Source organism: Myotis lucifugus, unplaced genomic scaffold (genome assembly GCF_000147115.1).
Source record: "Myotis lucifugus unplaced genomic scaffold, Myoluc2.0 scaffold_0, whole genome shotgun sequence".
NCBI classification, from domain to species: Eukaryota; Metazoa; Chordata; class Mammalia; order Chiroptera; family Vespertilionidae; genus Myotis; species Myotis lucifugus.
Genome location: NW_005871048.1, coordinates 64,630,467 through 64,650,168, shown reverse-complemented (window position 1 = coordinate 64,650,168; position 19,702 = coordinate 64,630,467). Strand labels below are relative to the sequence as shown.

Sequence of the window (19,702 nt, the reverse complement as noted above, 5' to 3'; positions counted from 1 at the left end):
CGCACCATTATTTAGGTCTTTTCATTTCTTTTAAAATGAACTTCATTCCCCTCACTTTCTAATCTCCTTAGCCTGCTTCATTTGTGGTCATAGCTGTTGGGAGACCTTGAAATTATAGATTTATTGTCAATCTTGTCCACCGCACACAACCTCCAGGAAGACAGGTCTCTGAGTTTTAAACATGAAACATTCCACAATGGTTCTGCTAATGGATATTGAAATTACACTTCTTGTCTTCATATAGTTCACTTCTTTTTATATAAGTTAATTGAAATCCAAGACCCCTCCCAACTGTGCCCTTTCTTTCTCACTTTCTCCATCTGGCTCCTTGGAGCACAGGCACCACCAGATTGGCAATTAGGAAGAAGTTTCTAGGAGTGGTCTATAGCTAGAAGGTACCTGAGTATTCAACTCCTATATTCTAAGCACCTCAAACTCGCTGCCACATAGTAGACACTCAACTAATATTTGTTTAATGAATGAATGGGTTAGACACACAGCCTAGAGCTGTTTCAATCTCTAGGATTAAGAGTGGGGGTGGCCGTAGCCGGTTTGGCTCAGTAGATAGAGCATTGGCCTGCAGACCGAAGGGTCCCAGGTTTGATTCTGACCAAGGGCACATGCCTGGGTTGTGGGCTTGATCCCCAGTAGGGGGCGTGCAGGAGGCAGCCGATCAATGATTCTCTCTCATCATTGACGTTTCTATCTCTCTCTCCCTCTCACTTCCTCTCTGAAATCAATAAAGAAATATAATTTTAAAAAAGAGTGGGGGTGGACAGGAAGTTAATGGTTTGAATTTCTTAATTTGATTAGACTTGGTCTGGTTGGGGAGAAAATTAAGAATCAGATCTAGTGCTGTGGATTGTTGGTTTTTGCCCTCTACATTTGGCATAACTGGGCTATCTGCTATAAAGAGATAACCCCAACACAGACATCTCTATAAAGAATGTGTGAAATGCATGGCTGATTACAAGATGAATAGGGGCCAAGAAGCAGACCAAACACAAACAATTCTTTCCCCCTCCAGGGATCCATTAGAATTAACAGCACTTGGCTGCTGGGGAATGATTCTTCCCCAGGCCTGCTGTTTCCTTGTGTGAATGAAGCATAATTAATGTAACACAGGCTTCTCCCACCTCTTCCCTCATTCTTCCCCTGGGAGATAGAGGGACTTACCCAAGTCATTTGTGGGTATGCATGGCTTGGCTCAACTCTGTCTTTGCTCCTCGTGGGAATGAGTGGCCCCCGGAACACCAGTTCTCCTGATCTCCATGGGATGTGTCCTGGGGGTTGCCCTGACCCAACTGCCACCTGTGCATTGGTGAATACCTCTGCCTAATTCTTGGCAAACAGGCCTAGAAACTGGCCTCCAACAGTACTAGTAATTACTGGAACGGTTTAATAATGTGGCTTCCACCTTCATTTTGTTCAGAACTAGGCTATGGAAGAGAGGGTGCAATAGAGGGTTCTATAAACTATGGCTTGGGGGCCAGCCATATGCTTTTATACAAAAAGTTTTATTGAAACATATCCATGCCCATTTGTCTACATATTATCTACTACTGTTTTCACCCAATATCGATAGAACTGAGTTGTAACAGAGACCCCGTGGCCAGCAAGCTAAAATAGTTACCATCTGACTCAATCCAGAAAAATTTGCCAACTCCGATCTGGAATCCTGAGGGGTGTTAGAAATGCATGATGCCACTAGACCAGGGGTGGGCAAACTTTTTGACTCGAGGGCCACAATGGGTTCTTAAACTGGACCGGAGGGCCGGAACAAAAGCATGGATGGAGTGTTTGTGTGAACTAATATAAATTCAAAGTAAACATCATTACATAAAAGGGTACGGTCTTTTTTTTTAGTTTTATTCATTTCAAACGGGCCGGATCTGGCCCGCGGGCCGTAGTTTGCCCACGGCTGCACTAGACCAATGTTTCCAGGTAGGAGAGCAAGGGGAAAGTGAAGGGCAGGCAGGACTCCATTCCAGCAAACTGCTATCCCTACATACATTCAAAAACTGAGTGTCTACCTGAGGAAGAGGGTTCAATAGGTAGAAACTCAACTGAGCCTTCTGGAAAACTACAGGGGACTAGTGGAGGGAAACGAGCCATAGAAACACATCCCATCACAGCAGTGAAAAGGGGGGACTGGAAGATGAGGACCTCGGAGCCTGAGCACGAACAAGCAGTGGTTTCTGTAACACCAAGAGCAGCCTCAGATTCGGGACTTTTGAGGTGATTCTGCAGCCTTTGTAGGGTCAGGTGATCTCGTGACTCACAATACAAAGCAGAGAAATAGCTGTTGTAACACAGGATGGAGGGATGCCTGTTAACAGGCAATAGTGGAAGTCGTGTCACACACTCCCTGCAGCAAAGAGGGTGCCAGCCTCTAAATGTTGCAAGATGACAACAATGTTTGTAATTCCATTTTCCTAAAGAATACACAATATGCATGGATGGACTCACTTTCTCTGTACCTGGTGAATGCCTAATACCAAAAGGCATACCTATTTGCTGGGACTCTTTCTCCGGGTTCAGTTAAGCTCACAGATTGTGGACTCTGGAAGCCAGGCACCATCAGACCGGCCTCACCTGAGTGACTAAATCCAAGGAGATCTCCATTTACTCATCTTCCCGCTGATACTGTGGATGACAGAATAATGGGCCTCCAAATGTGTCCCCATCCCAATCTCCAGAACCTGTCAGTATGTTACCTTATAGAGCAAAAGGGCCTGTGAAGATGTAACGTAAGGATGGAGGGATGGGGACATTATCCTGGAGATTATTCCAGATTTTCCAGGTGGGCCCGATCTAATCCCATGGCTCCTTAAAAGCAGAGAACCCTTCCTTGCAGCAGTCCAAGGGAAATGTGACCATGGAAAATTCATCAGAGACCAATGTTGCTGGCTAGGAAGACAGTGGAAGTGGGTCACTAGTCAAGAAACGTGGGCAGCCCCTAGAAGCTGAAAAAGGCAAGGACTGTCTCCTAAAGTCCCCAGAAAGGAACACAGCTCAGCTGGCATTTTCATTTTAGCCCAGTGAGACTTGTGTTGGACCTCTAACCTCCAAAACTGGGAGAAAATAAATTTGCATTTTTTAAGCTGCTAAATGTGTGGCAATTTAGTGTAGCAGCAATAGGTAACCAACGCAGACATAGCTGAGTGGCTGCCATGGCCTCAGCTAGAACTGGTCTCTGGGTATATCTGTGTCTAGGGTAACTGCTCTTGGGGTTTGGAATGGCTCCTTTTCTGAAGGTGATGGTCATGGGCCAGGGTTCCTGAACACCCTTGAACAGTGAGTTAAGTGGGAGTTGACACTGAAATAATGCAGCTTTTGAGGTCCTGAAAGTATGGCACCAACTCCAGTGTGAGGCAGCCCCATTTTTGAAAGAAATCAGACCTCAAAGAGGCACAGAGAATCCTTCTGGTAAAGACTGTGCAGAATAAAATAGTCGGAAAAATGGTTTTTTAACTTAAAAATTGTGGACTTTGAACTTAAACACAATGGCGAAGAGATATTGATTTTTAGACTTTAATTCCTTTGAACTTTAATGTCTTTGAGCTTCAACATAAAAGTGGATTTGGACTTTGATTTTTAATTCCTCCTTGGAAATTTGATATTTGGTGGGGTTTACATTAAAATTCAGAGCATTGCCCTAACCGGTTTGGCTCAGTGGATAGAGCGTTGGCCTGCGGACTGAAAGGTCCCAGGTTCGATTCCGGTCAAGGGTATGTATCTTGGTTGCAGGCACATCCCCAGCAGGAGGTGTGCAGGAGGCAGCTGATCGATGTTTCTCTCTCATCGATGTTTCTAACTCTCTATCCCTCTCCCTTCTCTCTGTAAAAAAAAAAAAATCAATAAATATATTAAATAAAAATAAAAAATAAAATTCAGAGCATCTCTACATTGCTTGGTGTTTCATTACTGGTTGTCTCTAGTCATTTGTATCTTTATCATGCTGTTTAAACTTATTGCAGAACCTCTGATATGCTATGTTGGACATTTGGGATAAGAAATATATTTGGGTTTTAAATTTTAAATCTTGGGAGCACATTGACCCTGGACTTGATTTAAATAATGTGCTACTTTGACCCACTTCAGCACCCCTTGGTATAATAAGTAACATGCCCACCAGGACTCCAGGTCATCACCAAGAGGCCCCAGGAAGATGAAGGAAAGACTATCTTGACAAAATGCTGAGCTCTTGCTTTGGAGATGTGAGCCAGGCCTTGGGGTAATCATAGCAAATAGGATAAGAGGGGAAAGACTGGAAGATGTTAGTGGGGAAATGCTTCTCTGTTCCAACGTCTCCTTCCATGGAAGATATTTAATTAACATTACACCCAGGACTCCGTTTGAAATAGTAAGCCTATACTTGGCTAACAGACCTAAAGCAATGCCTCCAAAGGGGCTTCTATCAGCAACAGAGGTAGTATGTAGTACTATTTACACTTTGTCTTATCAAACTGTTCAAAACTCATGCAGGGAATATACTCTTTATTAGGGACATAATGGAATAAAGAAGACAATGGAAGGAATAATTCAGCAGATGAGAAATTTCATCACATTTCTGCACGATATAAAAACAGAGGGAGGTGAGCTGGCAGGTAAACTGAGAGGAGGGCAATAAGGCTCAGGATATGCAGAGAGGAGCCTCTGTCCTGATGACCCAATGAGGGTTGGCTGTCCTGGTGGACAGGAAAGACTCATGCTCAGAGAAGACGGGCATGAGTATGTAAAAATGAGAAGGGAGGCTATGGAAGGGTGACTGATTGAAGCAAACAATGGCCCACCTTCTCATTCTCTACTCCTACCTAGGTGGCAAGAACATCTAGCTACCAGTAAGTTACTGACTCCTCCCTCCAGGCCACACAAATAAACAACTCAGAAGAATATTTCCAAAGAGGTTGAATGCACTGGGAGAGAAGTAAAAAGCTATGTGGACATCTGAGCATTAGAGAAAAGTCTTCCTCGTTCGGATACTTCAAGGACTCCCCAGCACACAAGCTCGCCTACCTGCTCACCTGGAGTTGAGCTCAGTTAACAAACTTCACCAATGTGCACAAAGTTCAAACCCTCTATTTCTCTTGTCTTAAAAATGAGTAGAGAACTGAGGGTCTCTACACCTTTAAAAGAAACCTGCAAAAATGAGAAAGACTCCTATAAAGCCAAATAGAAAAAAATGACACCAGAAAAAAGTGAGATGATTCATGATAAAGAGAAAAACAAACCTCAGTTCTAAATAACATCCTTAGAGAAATTCAAGAATAGTTTATATTCACAAAATAAGAACAGAGGTTATTAAAAATAGCATAGCATTTTAGAAGTACAGAAATAATGATGATGATATCTCCCTAGATTCCTCCCAAAGCCCCTCATAGATAAATTGAGGAAAATGTTGGGTACTTGAAAAATCTCTCAGAATGTATGATAAAAGGCAAAGGGCTCCAAATTATATAAGAAAATTTAATAGAGGAAAAATCCATGAGGTTCAAAATCTAACAAACAATAATTCCAGAGAGTACACAAAAATGGACAAATTTTTAACAAAATAACAAGACAATTTTCTGACACTGAAGGCCATGACTCTTTAAGTTGGAAGTATCTGATACCAATGACCTTTTTAAAAGGCATAAACCTAGGTATATCATCACAGGCTTTTTATAGTATCAAGATTAAAATTAAATTATATAAAATATTCACTAGAAAATAAATATCTATCCACCTATATCCAATATCAGTCATGTATGAAGATGCAATACAGACATTTTCACAATTTCATCTTCTAAGCACCTTTTTAAAGAAACTCATAAGAGAGTAAACCAAGAAAGAGGAGGGTATGGAATCTAAGAGACAGAAGTTCCAAACCAGGAGAGTTGTGCAGCAAGTCTAGAAAGCAATCAGCCAAATCTGCCCCAAACAGAGGATTCTGGTAGTGAGAATCTTTGGAATTGATGATGATTGAAATCATGGACAAAGTTGAGTTGAAAGGCATCATAGTTGGTGGAGGATCCACTCAGATATGATGCTAGAAATGTACTCCTTTGTCAAGCATCACACGGGATCCATGGTGGTCGGGGGAAATGTGATTGTTGGGTCCCACATGGATCTGCCCTTCTACCATAATGCAAAGGCTTGTCTCTGGCTTTCAAGCCCTTGAATTAAGCTACAGAATATCTTGGAAGATTGACAATGGTCACAGGAGAGATGGCAAATGCAGTAAACCATAACAATATAAAGGTCAAGTATGATGACAGAGGTTGTGAATATGAAGGGTGAAAACATAGGAGAACTAACACCCTTATCTTACAAAATAAGTGATAAGAGATAAAATCTGAGTTAGATGAAAAAACTGGAGACTTACCTTTAAAGTTACTGATTAAATTTGCAAAAGGACCAGAGATAATGATCCCACCATTTTGGTAAGAAGAAATAGAAGACATGAATGATGAAAATGAAAAAAAAATTCTCCTCTATCATAATAGAAAATCAATATGAAAAGCCCATGATAATTGATTTAGAGTAAAATAAACATATTATTTAAGTACATAAAATAACCATGAAAAAAAAAAACAACCACAAAGGTAAACAAAACAAAAGCTAAGGCCAAATGCCTGTGAGGAATCTGGGAGGACAGATGAGGCAGGGGACTGCTATTTTCACTATAAGCATTTTCATACTATTTTATTTTTGGACCATATATGTCTATTACTTTGAAAAAAGTAAAAGAAGGCAATGTATCTAATTATCACCTTTGCTGTTTCCATTCCTTCACAAGTAGTTGCTTTAAGAAGATGAATTAAGAAATCAGACCAATAGGGACCCATTTATTTTAAACACAGTGATACTATTAAACCAGCATGGTTTTACATTTATTTGCATTGCTTTATCTCCATGACCAGTAAATGTGTTTGCTCACTACAGGGAAAAGGAGAATGCACAGTCTGGATTTAGGTCTGTATTTGTTGCCTAGAGCTGCCATAACTAAGTACCACGGACTGAATGACTTAAACAACAGTAACTTGACTGTCTCACAGTTCTGGAGGCTACAAGTCCAAAATCAAGATGTCACCAGGGTTGGTTTCTTTTGAGGGCTGTAAGGAGAATCTCTTCTATGCATCTCTCTGAGCTTCTGATGGTTTTCGGGCTATCTTTGGTGTTCCTTGCCGTGTAGAAGCATCACCTTGATCTCTGCCTTCATCTTCACATGGCATTATCCCTGTACGTATCTGTGTTAAAAATTTCCCCTTTCCATAAGGACACCAGCCTTATCTGATTAAGGGTTCACTCTCCTCTAGTATGCTAACATAACTCATTACATCTGAGTCACATTTTGAGGGACTATGGGTTAGCACTTCAACCTATGAATTTTGGGGGAACATAGTTCAACTTATAGCAGCACCCTTTGGAGACTAAACAACTAACTTAAAACTACTAAGTGAAGTAGGTAAAGTGAGCTCTGGCTCCTTAATTAAAGGAAAGACTATTTGGGTCTGCGAAGCATAAGATCAAAGAATACACTCCATTCTTGACGAAGTAGAAATCATACGGACTCTTGCTTTCAACTAAAATAAAACTTATTTATTAAGTTTTATGGTTCAATAAAACCCGTTTTATTATGATTTGTAAAGCACTCTGAAATCTTTAGTTGGGCATTTCAAAATTTAGGTTGATTATTTCCATATTTACAGAGAGAAAAATTATATTAGTCAAGCCCAAAGGACATGCAGCATTTCTAATCAAAGTTTATTTGCTTTGGCGCATTTCAAGTAATGGCTAGCATATAATGGCTTCAACTGGATTCTAATAAAATTCTGATCATCATCTCACAGCAATTATGGCATAGGAAGAAAGTTATTTATTGCAAGGCCTAACGGGCACTATCTATTCTACTGTGAACAGATATGGCAGTGCAAACAGGCAGCTGTTTTTTAAAGCATGCATGTTTGCGTTGAATGTAAATGTATGTAAATACTTCAATTTTAATATTTTATTATTGTTCAAACAGTTTGCCAAAGAATACTCAGTAAATAATTTAAAGCTATGCAATATCATTCCTTTCTTTTATTGCTTATAATTTGGTACTCTAGATTCCTCTGTATATAGAACCTAGATCTAATCTAAAATCTGGTTTATAAACATGCTTAATTAAAAAAAACACTAAAATTGTTCTTTTGAATGTTTGTTTACAAAATACCCTAGTTTGTAAATATCCAGAAAGGTATTCAAAGCTCATTATCCCCCTATAATGTTTTCAGCACATTTGTTTTCATGCACTTGCTAATACACATTGTGTCCTAATGGGGCTCCTGTAATGTCCTCAGTACTTACTCCTTGCTGAACTCTGTATTAGTTCCACTGGAGAATTACGAAGGAAGTGATATTTGTTACTTTTAAACCATTGCTTTTTAAATTTTTTGCATACATATACAGCCTAATTCCCAAAAGGATTTGGGGAAGGAGGGCTGTGACAACAGAAATGAAGAAATGAAGAAAGCCTCTTCACTCTTATGCTCTGCTCCTCCCTCCAGAGCCATCGACCCCCTTGCTGCTCATTTAGTTAAGTTTCCAAAATGTGAACATGTTTGGAAGTCAGGGACTTCCCTTTTAATATCTAGCTGCCAGGAACATACGGTTCGACAATTCAGAACAGGGCACACCCATCTCAGTGGGCACGGGTGTTAGTTATCAGCATGCCTGTGTGGGTGTGGTCAGCTAACGCCAACCCTGCACATGCAAAAGTCTAAAGCTTAGAACACACCTGACCCTGTAGAAATGCAAAAGCATTTGAGAAAAGACAACTAAGGATGACCTTGAGGTTAAATTGGCTTGACTGTACTAAAACACCGGATTCCCCCAGCTCTGTGGGAGTCCTCTGATTCCAAGCTCTCATAGCTCACTTTGGCAGATGACCTCGGGCTGGTGCAGAAGATGAACATGACTCTCTGAGGCCCTCTGAGGTGCATTCATCTGCCTCATTTTACCTTTTGCATCAGGCAGTGGAGTCAGCTTTGGCTAGATGTGCATCACTGACGCTGTGTCTAAGCAGAAGTCGGCAGAGCCCTGCGGTTTCCAGGAGCCCTCAGATTTCTGCCAGTGCAGCTATTTTGAAGGCTTTGTCATTACTTTGTTACTTAAAGCGATTTGTCTCACACTGGACTCTTCTTATAGATGCTCATTTCTGATTTCCATTTCTAGAGTGGTAGAGCTTGACCAAAGTGCTTGTTGTTTTCCAATAGGATCCATCATGGCAAAGAGACATGACAATAATCTTTAAGGGTGTAGGTACATTTTAAGAAAAGATGCTGATGCTGCGAGTCTTGAACCAAGATTGAACAGATATTTATAACTCCGGCTTGAGTACTGCACTTCCTTAAATAGACAAATTCACACAGACTTCATCAGCATAGCGACAAGAACATTTTAGAGCCAAGTCAGAGGTCAGTGGAATCCTGGATAATTAAAACATCCACTTTTGAGAGCCAACCTTGCAAACCACTGGCAAAATACTTGCTTGAATGGGAAAGTTTGATGAACCCAAATATCACCCAGAACAGCCATGTGTATAATCAGGAAGATCAAACTGAAATCCCATGTTGAGGACACCAATGTTGTTAGCACTCCAACAAGTAAAACTACACGCTTTAAAAGTGAGGGATGATAGCGAATGGCTGATGTTTACTGTGTCCATATGTACCCCAAGAAAGGGATGTGCAAAATGCTTTACATGTTCTCATTCATTAATCCTGACGGCTCTAAGAGGTGGCTTTGACAATTTTCTCTATTTTATAAAACTCAAAAGTTCTATGTTTATGGAAAGGCTTTCTCTCATGTTCACAATTGAAAAGTTCCTTAATATTTAATACCATATAACCTTGGGACTTTGTAGGCATAAATATTTTATAACTGAAATGAACTGTTAAATACGCTAAGTTCTCTGTTGTTAACCACAGTATAAACCAGAATATGTACCTTCTTAGCAATAACTCAGATACCAGGCTGTTTAATCATCATAATTTTTTTCAAACTATAAGAGAACATTTACTTATAAAATCAGAGGTAGAAGAAGTAATTCATAGAAGAAATGGGCTTAGGAAACAAGTTATAGAGGTAAAGGAAGGGCCCTTGGAGCTTGAGTGAGGAATGCAATGGTCCCTTTAATCATTACTAATGCCATTCTAATGATGACCTGTGGGTACTTAGTCAAATGACAAAGACTGAAATATGGCCACAGAATTTTAGTGAGGGTTATATTTATGGGATTATAATTATTGAATTTGATCAATCTCCGAGTGTTACATTGAATATGCTCTTAGTCACTTGACTCGTCATTTGCAAACACCTACTTGAACTGCCTATGGCTGTTAGCCCCCGGAGAGGTCAGGACTCCACATTTGCTATTATGCTGGGGAACGGAAATTGATCTTGAGAGACAGTAATGCTGTTAATAAGGATTCTAACCTGTGACCAGCTCCCGGATCTCCAGGTCCGTGGTCTTTCGGAGTAGCCTCACCAGCGCTGGGATGCCACCACAGTTTTTCAGAGCAATCTTGTTGTCATCGTTGGCCTTCCCATACACCAAGTTTCTCAAGGCTCCGCAGGCACTACGGTGGACTTCTGTCATCCGATGATCTAACAGGTCCACCAGGAGCTGGATGCCTCCTTGTCTCCGTATCTGCAAGAGCAAAGGACACACCTTGTGCCTTAGAGAGGACGCTTTCGGTTCTTAAATCAAAACGGTTTTTTCGTGTGAAGTAGCTACAATTAATTGCACTGAACTGAATTAAGGCACAGAAACAAAAAAGAAAACAAATGTGTGCTCTCGTTAGATTTTATTGCATTTACTTGCTTTAACATCCTACTGATAAACATTCAAATGCATTTCCTTTCAAGTTATGGAATTTTGGAAAGGAGATTTTAACTTTCTAATGGATTTCAGACCCATCTCTCTATAAAATTATGCCCACAACGCATGGCATGAAGCAGATAGAGGGCCAAAAGAATCCTTCTCACTCCTAAGACTGACCACATTTTTTTTATTAAAAAATGTATTTTATTGATTTTTTTACAGAGAGGAAGGGAGAGAGATAGAGAGTCAGAAACACCGATCAGCTGCCTCCTTCACACCTCCTACTGGGGATGTGCCCGCAACTAAGGTACATGCCCTTGACCGGAATCGAACCTGGGCCTTTCAGTCCGCAGGCAGACGTTCTATCCACTGAGCCAAACCGGCCAGGGCAAGACTGACCACATTTAACCACTGTCTTAAAGGGCTGCAGAACTGATGTACAAAATGTTAAAATTATGCTTAATAGGGAAATGCTCCCAGTATTTCAAAGGATCCAGAAGCTAAATGAGAAACCAGAAGATTTCATACAAGGATTTTCATCTGACAAGACCTGGAAAATAAAGTCACTCGCCATGAGAGCTAGTCAGAACACTAAGACCTAGGTATGTTATGCTTAACTTAGGTATTTGATTAATAGCAACAAAAAAATCAATTTTAGTGTTCTTTTTACCCAAAGAAAATTTTGATGTTTTGATAAAAACATACATTGCAATATGTTTCTAGATGGTGTTACCCTTTAATTTTTTAGACCAATTTAAAAATTTAAAGCAAAAAACTGGCTAGTTAACATACAGACTATTTTGTACAAAGCTGTACTTAAATATTTCTGCATTTATATGAAAAAAATAATACAATCCATTCAGTAATATTTTTTTTCTTTCTTTAACTTCAATATCCCTCAGAAACTGAAGAATTATAATTTGGCATGATAGCGTATAATATGGCACCTTCCCTACTTAGTTTTCTTATAGAAAACCCATTCATCCTGCATGTGTGCTGGGGCACGTGGCTCAACGACCCAAATCTTTCAAAGATGCTCAAATCCCACTGTCTCTATGAAGCTACTCCAACCACAGTATTTAACACTGCAATCTGAACCATGCCCCCCACCCCAATCCAGCATTCTTGTTTTAATTTAACCTGTTATAGAATTCTTTATAGCACTTGTCATGTTCTAACTTCATTGTTATGGTTATTGTTACTGTCTGTCTTCTGCTAGAAGTATGTTCTTGGAGAGCAAGTTTCTGTTTCATAAACTCTATGCCTATTCTAAGTGCAAGACCGGAGTAGATTTTCAATAAATAATGAATTAGGAGGGAGATACAGTAGTGTTTCTCAGATTAGCTAACACTCAGCTTTTCAAAACCCAGTAATATCCCTCTTCAAAAAAAAGACCAGACCCTCTGTGACCAGGTCAGAGTATCTCTGGGAGCTATAGCAGACCTTCCCACACCAGCTTACAAATGAAATGATATAAGCTGGGCCAGCTGATGATTCAGAATGTGCCTGTAGGAATTCTTTTCATCCATCAATAAAATAAAAACACAAAAAAGTTGTAATACTTAGAACTCACAGACTCCACATCTATGGAAAGCATGAATGTGTTTACTTCCTGTAAGAAGAGAACAAGGAAAGGCAGAGGGAGGACCTGGTTGTCAAGGGAATTAATTTCCCTGAGGTGCCTGCACAGTCTATGGTGGTGACAGCACCCAGGGAAGGTGACTAAAGGGGTTATTGGGTTAATTTTAAACAGAGAGAAAGGATCGGAAAACAACTTTTTCCCAATTTACAGTTTTACCAAGGACCTGTTTGGCACCCATCCAAGGGAGATGAAAGTTTTTACCACTGTATACATGTGTCTTTGACATACAGCTGGGAAATAACATCAACTTTATTATAATATCTCAGGAGGGATATTCCAGTTTTATGAAAAAGTTAAACTATGAATGTCACTTTCTCTATGTGGGTATTTGCATGTGTGTGCTTTACTTAAACATTCCCTGGGTTTAGCTTTCTTAATAATGATGAAACCATGAAAAAGAGGTAATAAAGCCATTCTCACAGTTAACCAATTGGTTATATATTGAAAGCAGATGGTATAGTAAATCTATTTTATCTATAGATTAGCTATATTATTTATTATAGTTAATATTCTTAACTTATGATAATATATTCTCATTAATACAACATAATGAATCAAGCTATTAAAATATTATTGCAAAGCACTAAAGGGAAAATGAATTCAAAACAAATGCAATATCAATTCTTAACGGCATAATGAGAACACAATGTATTCAGTGTGACCCTAATTAATGCCATATATCCAAATTTATAGCAAAATCTTAAATTCTATTTTAATCTACTTAGAGAAACACAAGTAAGACAACAAACTTTTCTTTCTGCTGTTTTTATGGGGGGGAGGGGGTGGTCACCAGATCATCAATATTAAAAACTTTTGTTTTCCTGGGGTTAAATTTATCTAAGAATGTGGTAATCCTCCTTTAGTTTTTCTGAGGCCAAACAGTAGTCAGAGCTGATATTTAAACATTCACTGGATGTGAAATGTCATGGTTGGGTCCTAGCTTCTTCCTCCTTCTCCCGCCACCTCCCCTCTCCCAGCAGGACCAGAGGGAAGCCATGAGGCAGACTTCTAATTCTCTTACAGGGTCTTTATACTCACAGGGACTCTGGGTGGCTGTGGAGGGGTCCGATGCTGCACTCCGCATTTCCCCTCTGCTTTTCTCCTGGATCCTCCCTCCCTTTGACTTTTCCTCACACCTATTCTTCTAATTTCCTCTTATATCCAACCTTAAACCCTTATAAGACGCTAAACCTATTTTAAACATTAATGAGGTACAGCTTCTCTTTGAAAAACTATCAGGGAAAATTCTATTCTTTGAAATGGCACCTTTATTCCCTCTCCCACTAAATGGCAAGCAATCTCCACCCCATTTATCCTTTCCATTGATCACTCCCCATACAGCGGGAGGGCTCTTGTTTTGCCCAGTTTGCCCTCTTCCCTTACACCCCTAAGTATCATCATGCACAATTCTTCAAATCAAATCTTAAATAATTCTAGGTTTAATATTAGTAAAACAAATCAATAAAATGCTATATATCTAATATATGTAAAACATAACAAAATAAAATGCACGTGATAGTAAATTAATAAATATTTATCAATGAATGGAAAAATGGTGCAGTTGTTTTTCACCTGTTAGTGTCCTTCAATCTGACTCTCCTTTTTACTCTCTTTAAATAGACCTAGTTTTTTAGATCAGTTTTACGTTCACAGTGACATTGAGCAAAAAGTACAGTTCTTAAACATGTACTCATGCATGCACAGGCTCCCCATTATCAAGGTCCCTCACCAGAGGGGTACATTTGTTCTAACTGAAGAACCTGCACGGACACATCATTATCACCCAAGTCCATAATCTAAATTAGGGTTCACTCTTGGTGTTGCACATTCTAGGGGTCTTGACAAATGTTTAATCTCATGTATTCATCATTATAGTATCATACAGAATAATTTCACAATCCTAAATGCTCTGTGCTCTGCCTGTTCACCCCTCCCACCCTTCTCCCTAACCTTTGGAAAACACTGATCTTTTTATTGCCTCTATGGTTTTGCCTTTTCCAGAATGTCATATGGTTGAATTCATAAAGTATCATAAAGTATGTAGCCTTTACAGATTGGCTTCTTTCACCTAGTGGTATGCATTTAATGTTTTGATAGATAGCTCATTTCTTTTTAGTACTGAGTGATATAGTAGTGAATTATATTCACTATCTGGATATAGCAGTTTATTGATCTTTTCTTTTCTTTAATCCTCACTCAAGGATACTTTTCCATTGATTTTTAGAGAGAGTAGAAGAGAGAAGGAAAGACAGAGTTAAGAAACATTAATGTGAGAGAAACACATCAACTGGTTGCCTCCTGCATACACCCTGGGAAGGGCCCAGGCTGGAGAGGAGCCTGCAACAGAGGTACGTGCCCTTGACCAGAATCAAAACTGGGACCCTTTGGTCCACAGGCCCATGCTCTACCCTCTGAGCAAACTGGCTAGGGCTAGCACAGTTTATTTATCCATTCACTGATTAAAAAACATCTTGGTTGCTTCCAAGTTTGGGCAATTATGAATAAAGCTGCTATAAACATCCCTTTGCATGTATTTGTGTAGACCAAAGTTTTCAACTTCTCTGAGTAAAGACCAAGGAGCACGATTGCTGGATTGTGCAGTAAGGGTATGTATAGTTTTGTAAGAAACTGCCAAACTGCTTCCCAAAGTGGCTGTATCATTTTGCATTCCAAGCAGCAATGCATGAGAGTCATTGTTACTCCACTTCCTCGCCAGCATTTGGTTTTGTCAGTGTTCGGGGTTTTGGCCATTCTGGTAGGTTGAAGTGATAGCGCATTGCGTTTTCTTCTTTTTTAAGACTGTGTGACTCAGGTTTATTTACATTAATAGAAATGATTGGATAAAAACAATGCTTAGGTCCACATAGGGAGGTGTAGCTCGAATTGGATTTGAAATGAACAAATTTTATATCTGCTACTTCCTTGAACTTAATAGGCTCAGGGAATGATAAGAAAGAGCTCTTCATACATAACCTGAGGAGACAGTTTAAATTCATTTACTATATGATTCTCTGACAAATGGTCCACTTTAGTAAATTGTTCCTATATCAATAGCTTTCATTTTTCTACTTAGCTATGACCTTCAGGGATCTAGACACAGAGAGAAAGATGGGGGCTGAAGGATCCCATACCCAGCGAAGAATTTAAAAATGGATTAACAAATCAAACAAAGCAAAACTATGCTCTCCTGCCTGTCCTCCCCAGTGTTTACAGAGAGGGCATTCTTAAACCTGATGCAGTTTCTTGGGGAAAAGGCTGGGATGTGTGTGCACAGAATCACTGAAGCTCACCCAGTTTGTGTTGAGGGAGAATGAAATCGGCTTCAACACCTTTGCCATGCAAACCACTGCTTTAAAGTATTTTTACAATTTAAACTCTAGAACTAAATGTATCTAAAAATCATTCAAGAGTAGGATGCAATGCTTTTTTCCCTTATCCCTTCATTAGAAGCCAGAATATATATATATTCTGTTTAAATCAGAAAACAAATAGGTAGACAACTAAATTAAATACAAGAAAAATGCAATATAATATCACCCATTGCAAAAAATGAGGTCTTGCCACTTACGAAATTTGTTACTCTTAACATTATCTGCATGTATGGAGGATAAAATATATTTACCAATGAATTAGATATTCTCATTAAATTGATATCAGCCTCAGTGAATAATTTATAACGTGTCCAGTTACAACCATGCTTGTAAGTTCATGACAGTCGTCACAAAATTATAATGATGATAATGAGGTATAGTGGGTTAAAATTTACTTTGACAAGAAATAGAATTCCCCTTGCAGGGTACCTGTCTTTAGAGATAGTGAGACCCTGAAGGCCTGGGCTGTAGGTGTTCGTAGCAATAAACAAGCAATGAGGGGAGAAAAAAAATGGCGGAGGCTTAGACGGACGTGTTGGTGCTTTGTCCCGGAGCAGATAGGGGCGAGCAGCTGAAACGGGTAACAATCAGCCCGATCAAGCTGGGGAGGTTCAGCTGAGAGACAGTCTGCAGCCAGGAAAGACAGAGAACTCCAAAAAAAATGCGGATGGTTACAGATTGAGGCTGAAACCTCCCCCCGGGCGCCAGCGCAGCGGCGAGACCGAGCCATCTTCGGTAGCTGTTACCGGCATCCAGAGATCGGCTACTAACCCGGCGGCTACTAACCCGGAGGCAACGACTCGCAAGCAGCGCGACTGCAAGAGCCCTTAGGAGACCTGCACCCCTCCACGGAAAGGCGTGCCAATAAGAAGAGTAGAAGATCTGAAGCACCTGCATTACTGCACATTTTTATTTTTATTTTTTTAAATTACTTTTTCTCCTTTTAACTAAGAAAACATTTTTTTTATTTTTTTATTTTTTCTTTTTCTCCATCACCTGATTTTGCCCTTTCAGCTACTACATTTTTATTTTTAACTAGTATTATTACCGCTACCATTTTACCACTCTTTAAAGTGTCATTTTATTTTGTCTTTATTTTATTTTGGGACTAATGTTCTCCATTCTATTTTCATCGTTCCTTTAGCAACATTTTTCTCTACCTCAATTTGCCTCTGTGCTAAACAATCTCCCCCACTTTTTCCCGTTTGCTGTCCTGTTTCTCTTACCCTACTCCAGCTTTTGATTTTCCCTACTCTTTTTACACCCTGTCAAAATTTAACCCTGCTTATATATCCTACGTCCAATCCCCTGTTCTAAATCCTTATACACCTTTCCCTTATCTTCCTTCACTATCCAATTTTTTTTTCTCTTCTTCTTCTTTTCTCTCTCTATTGTTTTATTGTTGTTTGCTTGATTGACGAGTATATCGGGGTTTTTTTTAGGATTGTTTGTGAGGTTAGACTGCTTATTCTTTTTATTTTCCTGCCCCTCCCTCTCCCCCCCCCCTGGTTATTTCTGTGCTTCTGTTTCCCCTTGCGTCGCTTGATATTATTGGTTGTTTGCAGTTTGTATTCATCTCCAGGAATCTGTTGCTGTAATTTGTTGGTATTAGTGGCGGACCTATAGGAGTTTTCTCCTCATATAAATAGTCTCTTCCCCTTTTATACTTCATTCTCTTTTCTCTCTTACTTTTTTTTCTTTTTTTTTCTTTTTTCCTCCTCTTTTTCCCCTCCCTTTTTCCAATTTCATTTTTGCACTCCTTTTTTTCTTTCTTTCTTTTTTCTCTTCTACCTTTTTCTCTTCTTTCCCCCTTATCTCCCAACTCTCTTAGCTCGGGTGGCCACCTTTATTTGGGGTCAGTAATATCGTAAATACAATAGTGTTCAGTGCCTGGTACGTTGTGCCTTGTTGTGTTGTATTTTGTGCCTTTAAATCAACGCAGCAGATTCAAGCAACAGCGGCCTCCTGATCACCACACGCTCTGCCTGGGGAACAGTTGCTGTGTGTGAAGCCTCCCTCCACCAGCCAGAAGAGCCACCACAGCTGTGAACAGCACCCACCAGAGGCTCTGCTATCAACAGAGGAGCCGCTGCTACCACAACCGCCCAAGGAGCAACCACAGCCCGAGGAGCCACTGCCACCCAGGGTCCAGCCACTGAACGACTCAACAACTAGTCATGTCAGTAAGATCAAACATGGGTAGACAAAGAAACCCCCAAAGGAAAGAAAAGGAGGACTCGCCAGAAAAGCAGCTAAGTGAGACAGAGATATGCAACATGACGGAAAAAGAATTCAGAATAAGGTTCCTAGAGTACATGCACCGGATGTTCAAGAAGCAAGAAGAAACAGATGAAAAACTCAACTACTTATGCAAGAAGCTAGAAGAAACAGATGAAAAAATCAACAACTTAAGTAAGTCCCAAGAAGAAATGAAGAGCGACATAGCTGCAATAAAAAACACCATTGAAAGTATCAACAGTAGATTGGGAGAAGCGGAGGACCGAATTAGTGAATTAGAAGACAAGGAAGCAAAACACACTCAAACTGTACTGCAAATGGAGAAAAAAATTAAAAGACAGGAGGAGAGCCTAAGGGAGCTTTGGGACAACATGAAACGAAACAACATACGAATAATAGGGGTGCCAGAACAACAGAAAGATGAACATGGATTAGAAAACCTATTCGAAGAAATAATATCAGAAAACTTCCCTGAGGTGGGGAAGAAAAAAGTCACACAAGCCCAGAGAGTCCCAAACAAGGTGAACCCGAAAAGACCCACACCAAGACACATCATAATTACCATGGCAAATGTTCAGGATAAAGAGAGAATCTTACAGGCTGCAAGAGAGAGACGGAAAGTAACATACAAGGGATCTCCCATTAGATTATCAAATGATTTCTCAGCAGAAACACATCAGGCCAGAAAAGAATGGACGGAAATCTACAAAGTGATGCAAAGCAAAGGACTGAATCCAAGAATACTCTATCCAGCAAGGCTATCATTCAAAATTGAAGGGGAAATAAGAAGCTTCACAGACAAAAAAGGCTAAGGGAGTTTATCACCACCAAGCCAGCAATGCAAGAAATGCTAAAGGGACTGGTGTAAAAAGAAGAAATAAAAAGCTCAGAAAGAAAACAGCCACACAAAAAAAGAAATGGCTACAAACAAGTACCTTTCAATAATAACTTTAAATGTAAATGGACTAAATGCTCCAACCAAAAGACATCGAGTGGCTGAATGGATAAAAAAACATGACCCATATATCTGCTGTCTACAAGAGACCCACCTCATTAGAAGGGACTCACACAGGCTGAAAGTGAAGGGATGGAAAAATATCTTTCACGCAAATGGAAAGGAAAAGAAAGCTGAGGTAGCAATACTTATATCTGACAAAATACATCTCAAAGTGAAGGCCGTAACTAGAGATAAGGAAGGCCACTTCATAATACTAAAGGGATCAATACAACAAGAAGATATAACCCTGGTAAACATATATGCACCCAATGCAGGAGCACCCACATACATAAGAAAACTTCTGGAAGATATCAGGGGAGAGATCGACAACAATACAATCATAGTAGGGGACTTTAATACACCACTGACATCACTGGATAAATCCGCTAGACAAATAATCAGCAAAGAAACAGCAATCCTAAATGACTCACTAGATCAGATGGACTTAATTGACATCTTCAGAACACTTCACCCCACAGCTGCGGAATATACATTCCTCTCAGGTGCTCATGGGACATATTCAAAAATAGACCACATATTGGGTCACAAGCAAAGTCTCCACAATTCAGAAGATTGAAATCATAAAAAGCTTCTTCGCAGAC

The 19,702-nt window shown here is 39.8% G+C and overlaps 1 protein-coding gene across 1 annotated transcript in view; it reads right to left on the bottom strand.

Moving 5' to 3' along the window:
- CTNND2 (catenin delta 2) overlaps nt 1-19,702 on the bottom strand; it is a 473,749-nt gene that overhangs the window by 171,517 nt on the left and 282,530 nt on the right. The window contains 1 exon segment of the mRNA XM_014453371.2: nt 10,465-10,678. Within this exon segment, the coding sequence (XP_014308857.2) occupies nt 10,465-10,678 (214 nt within the window).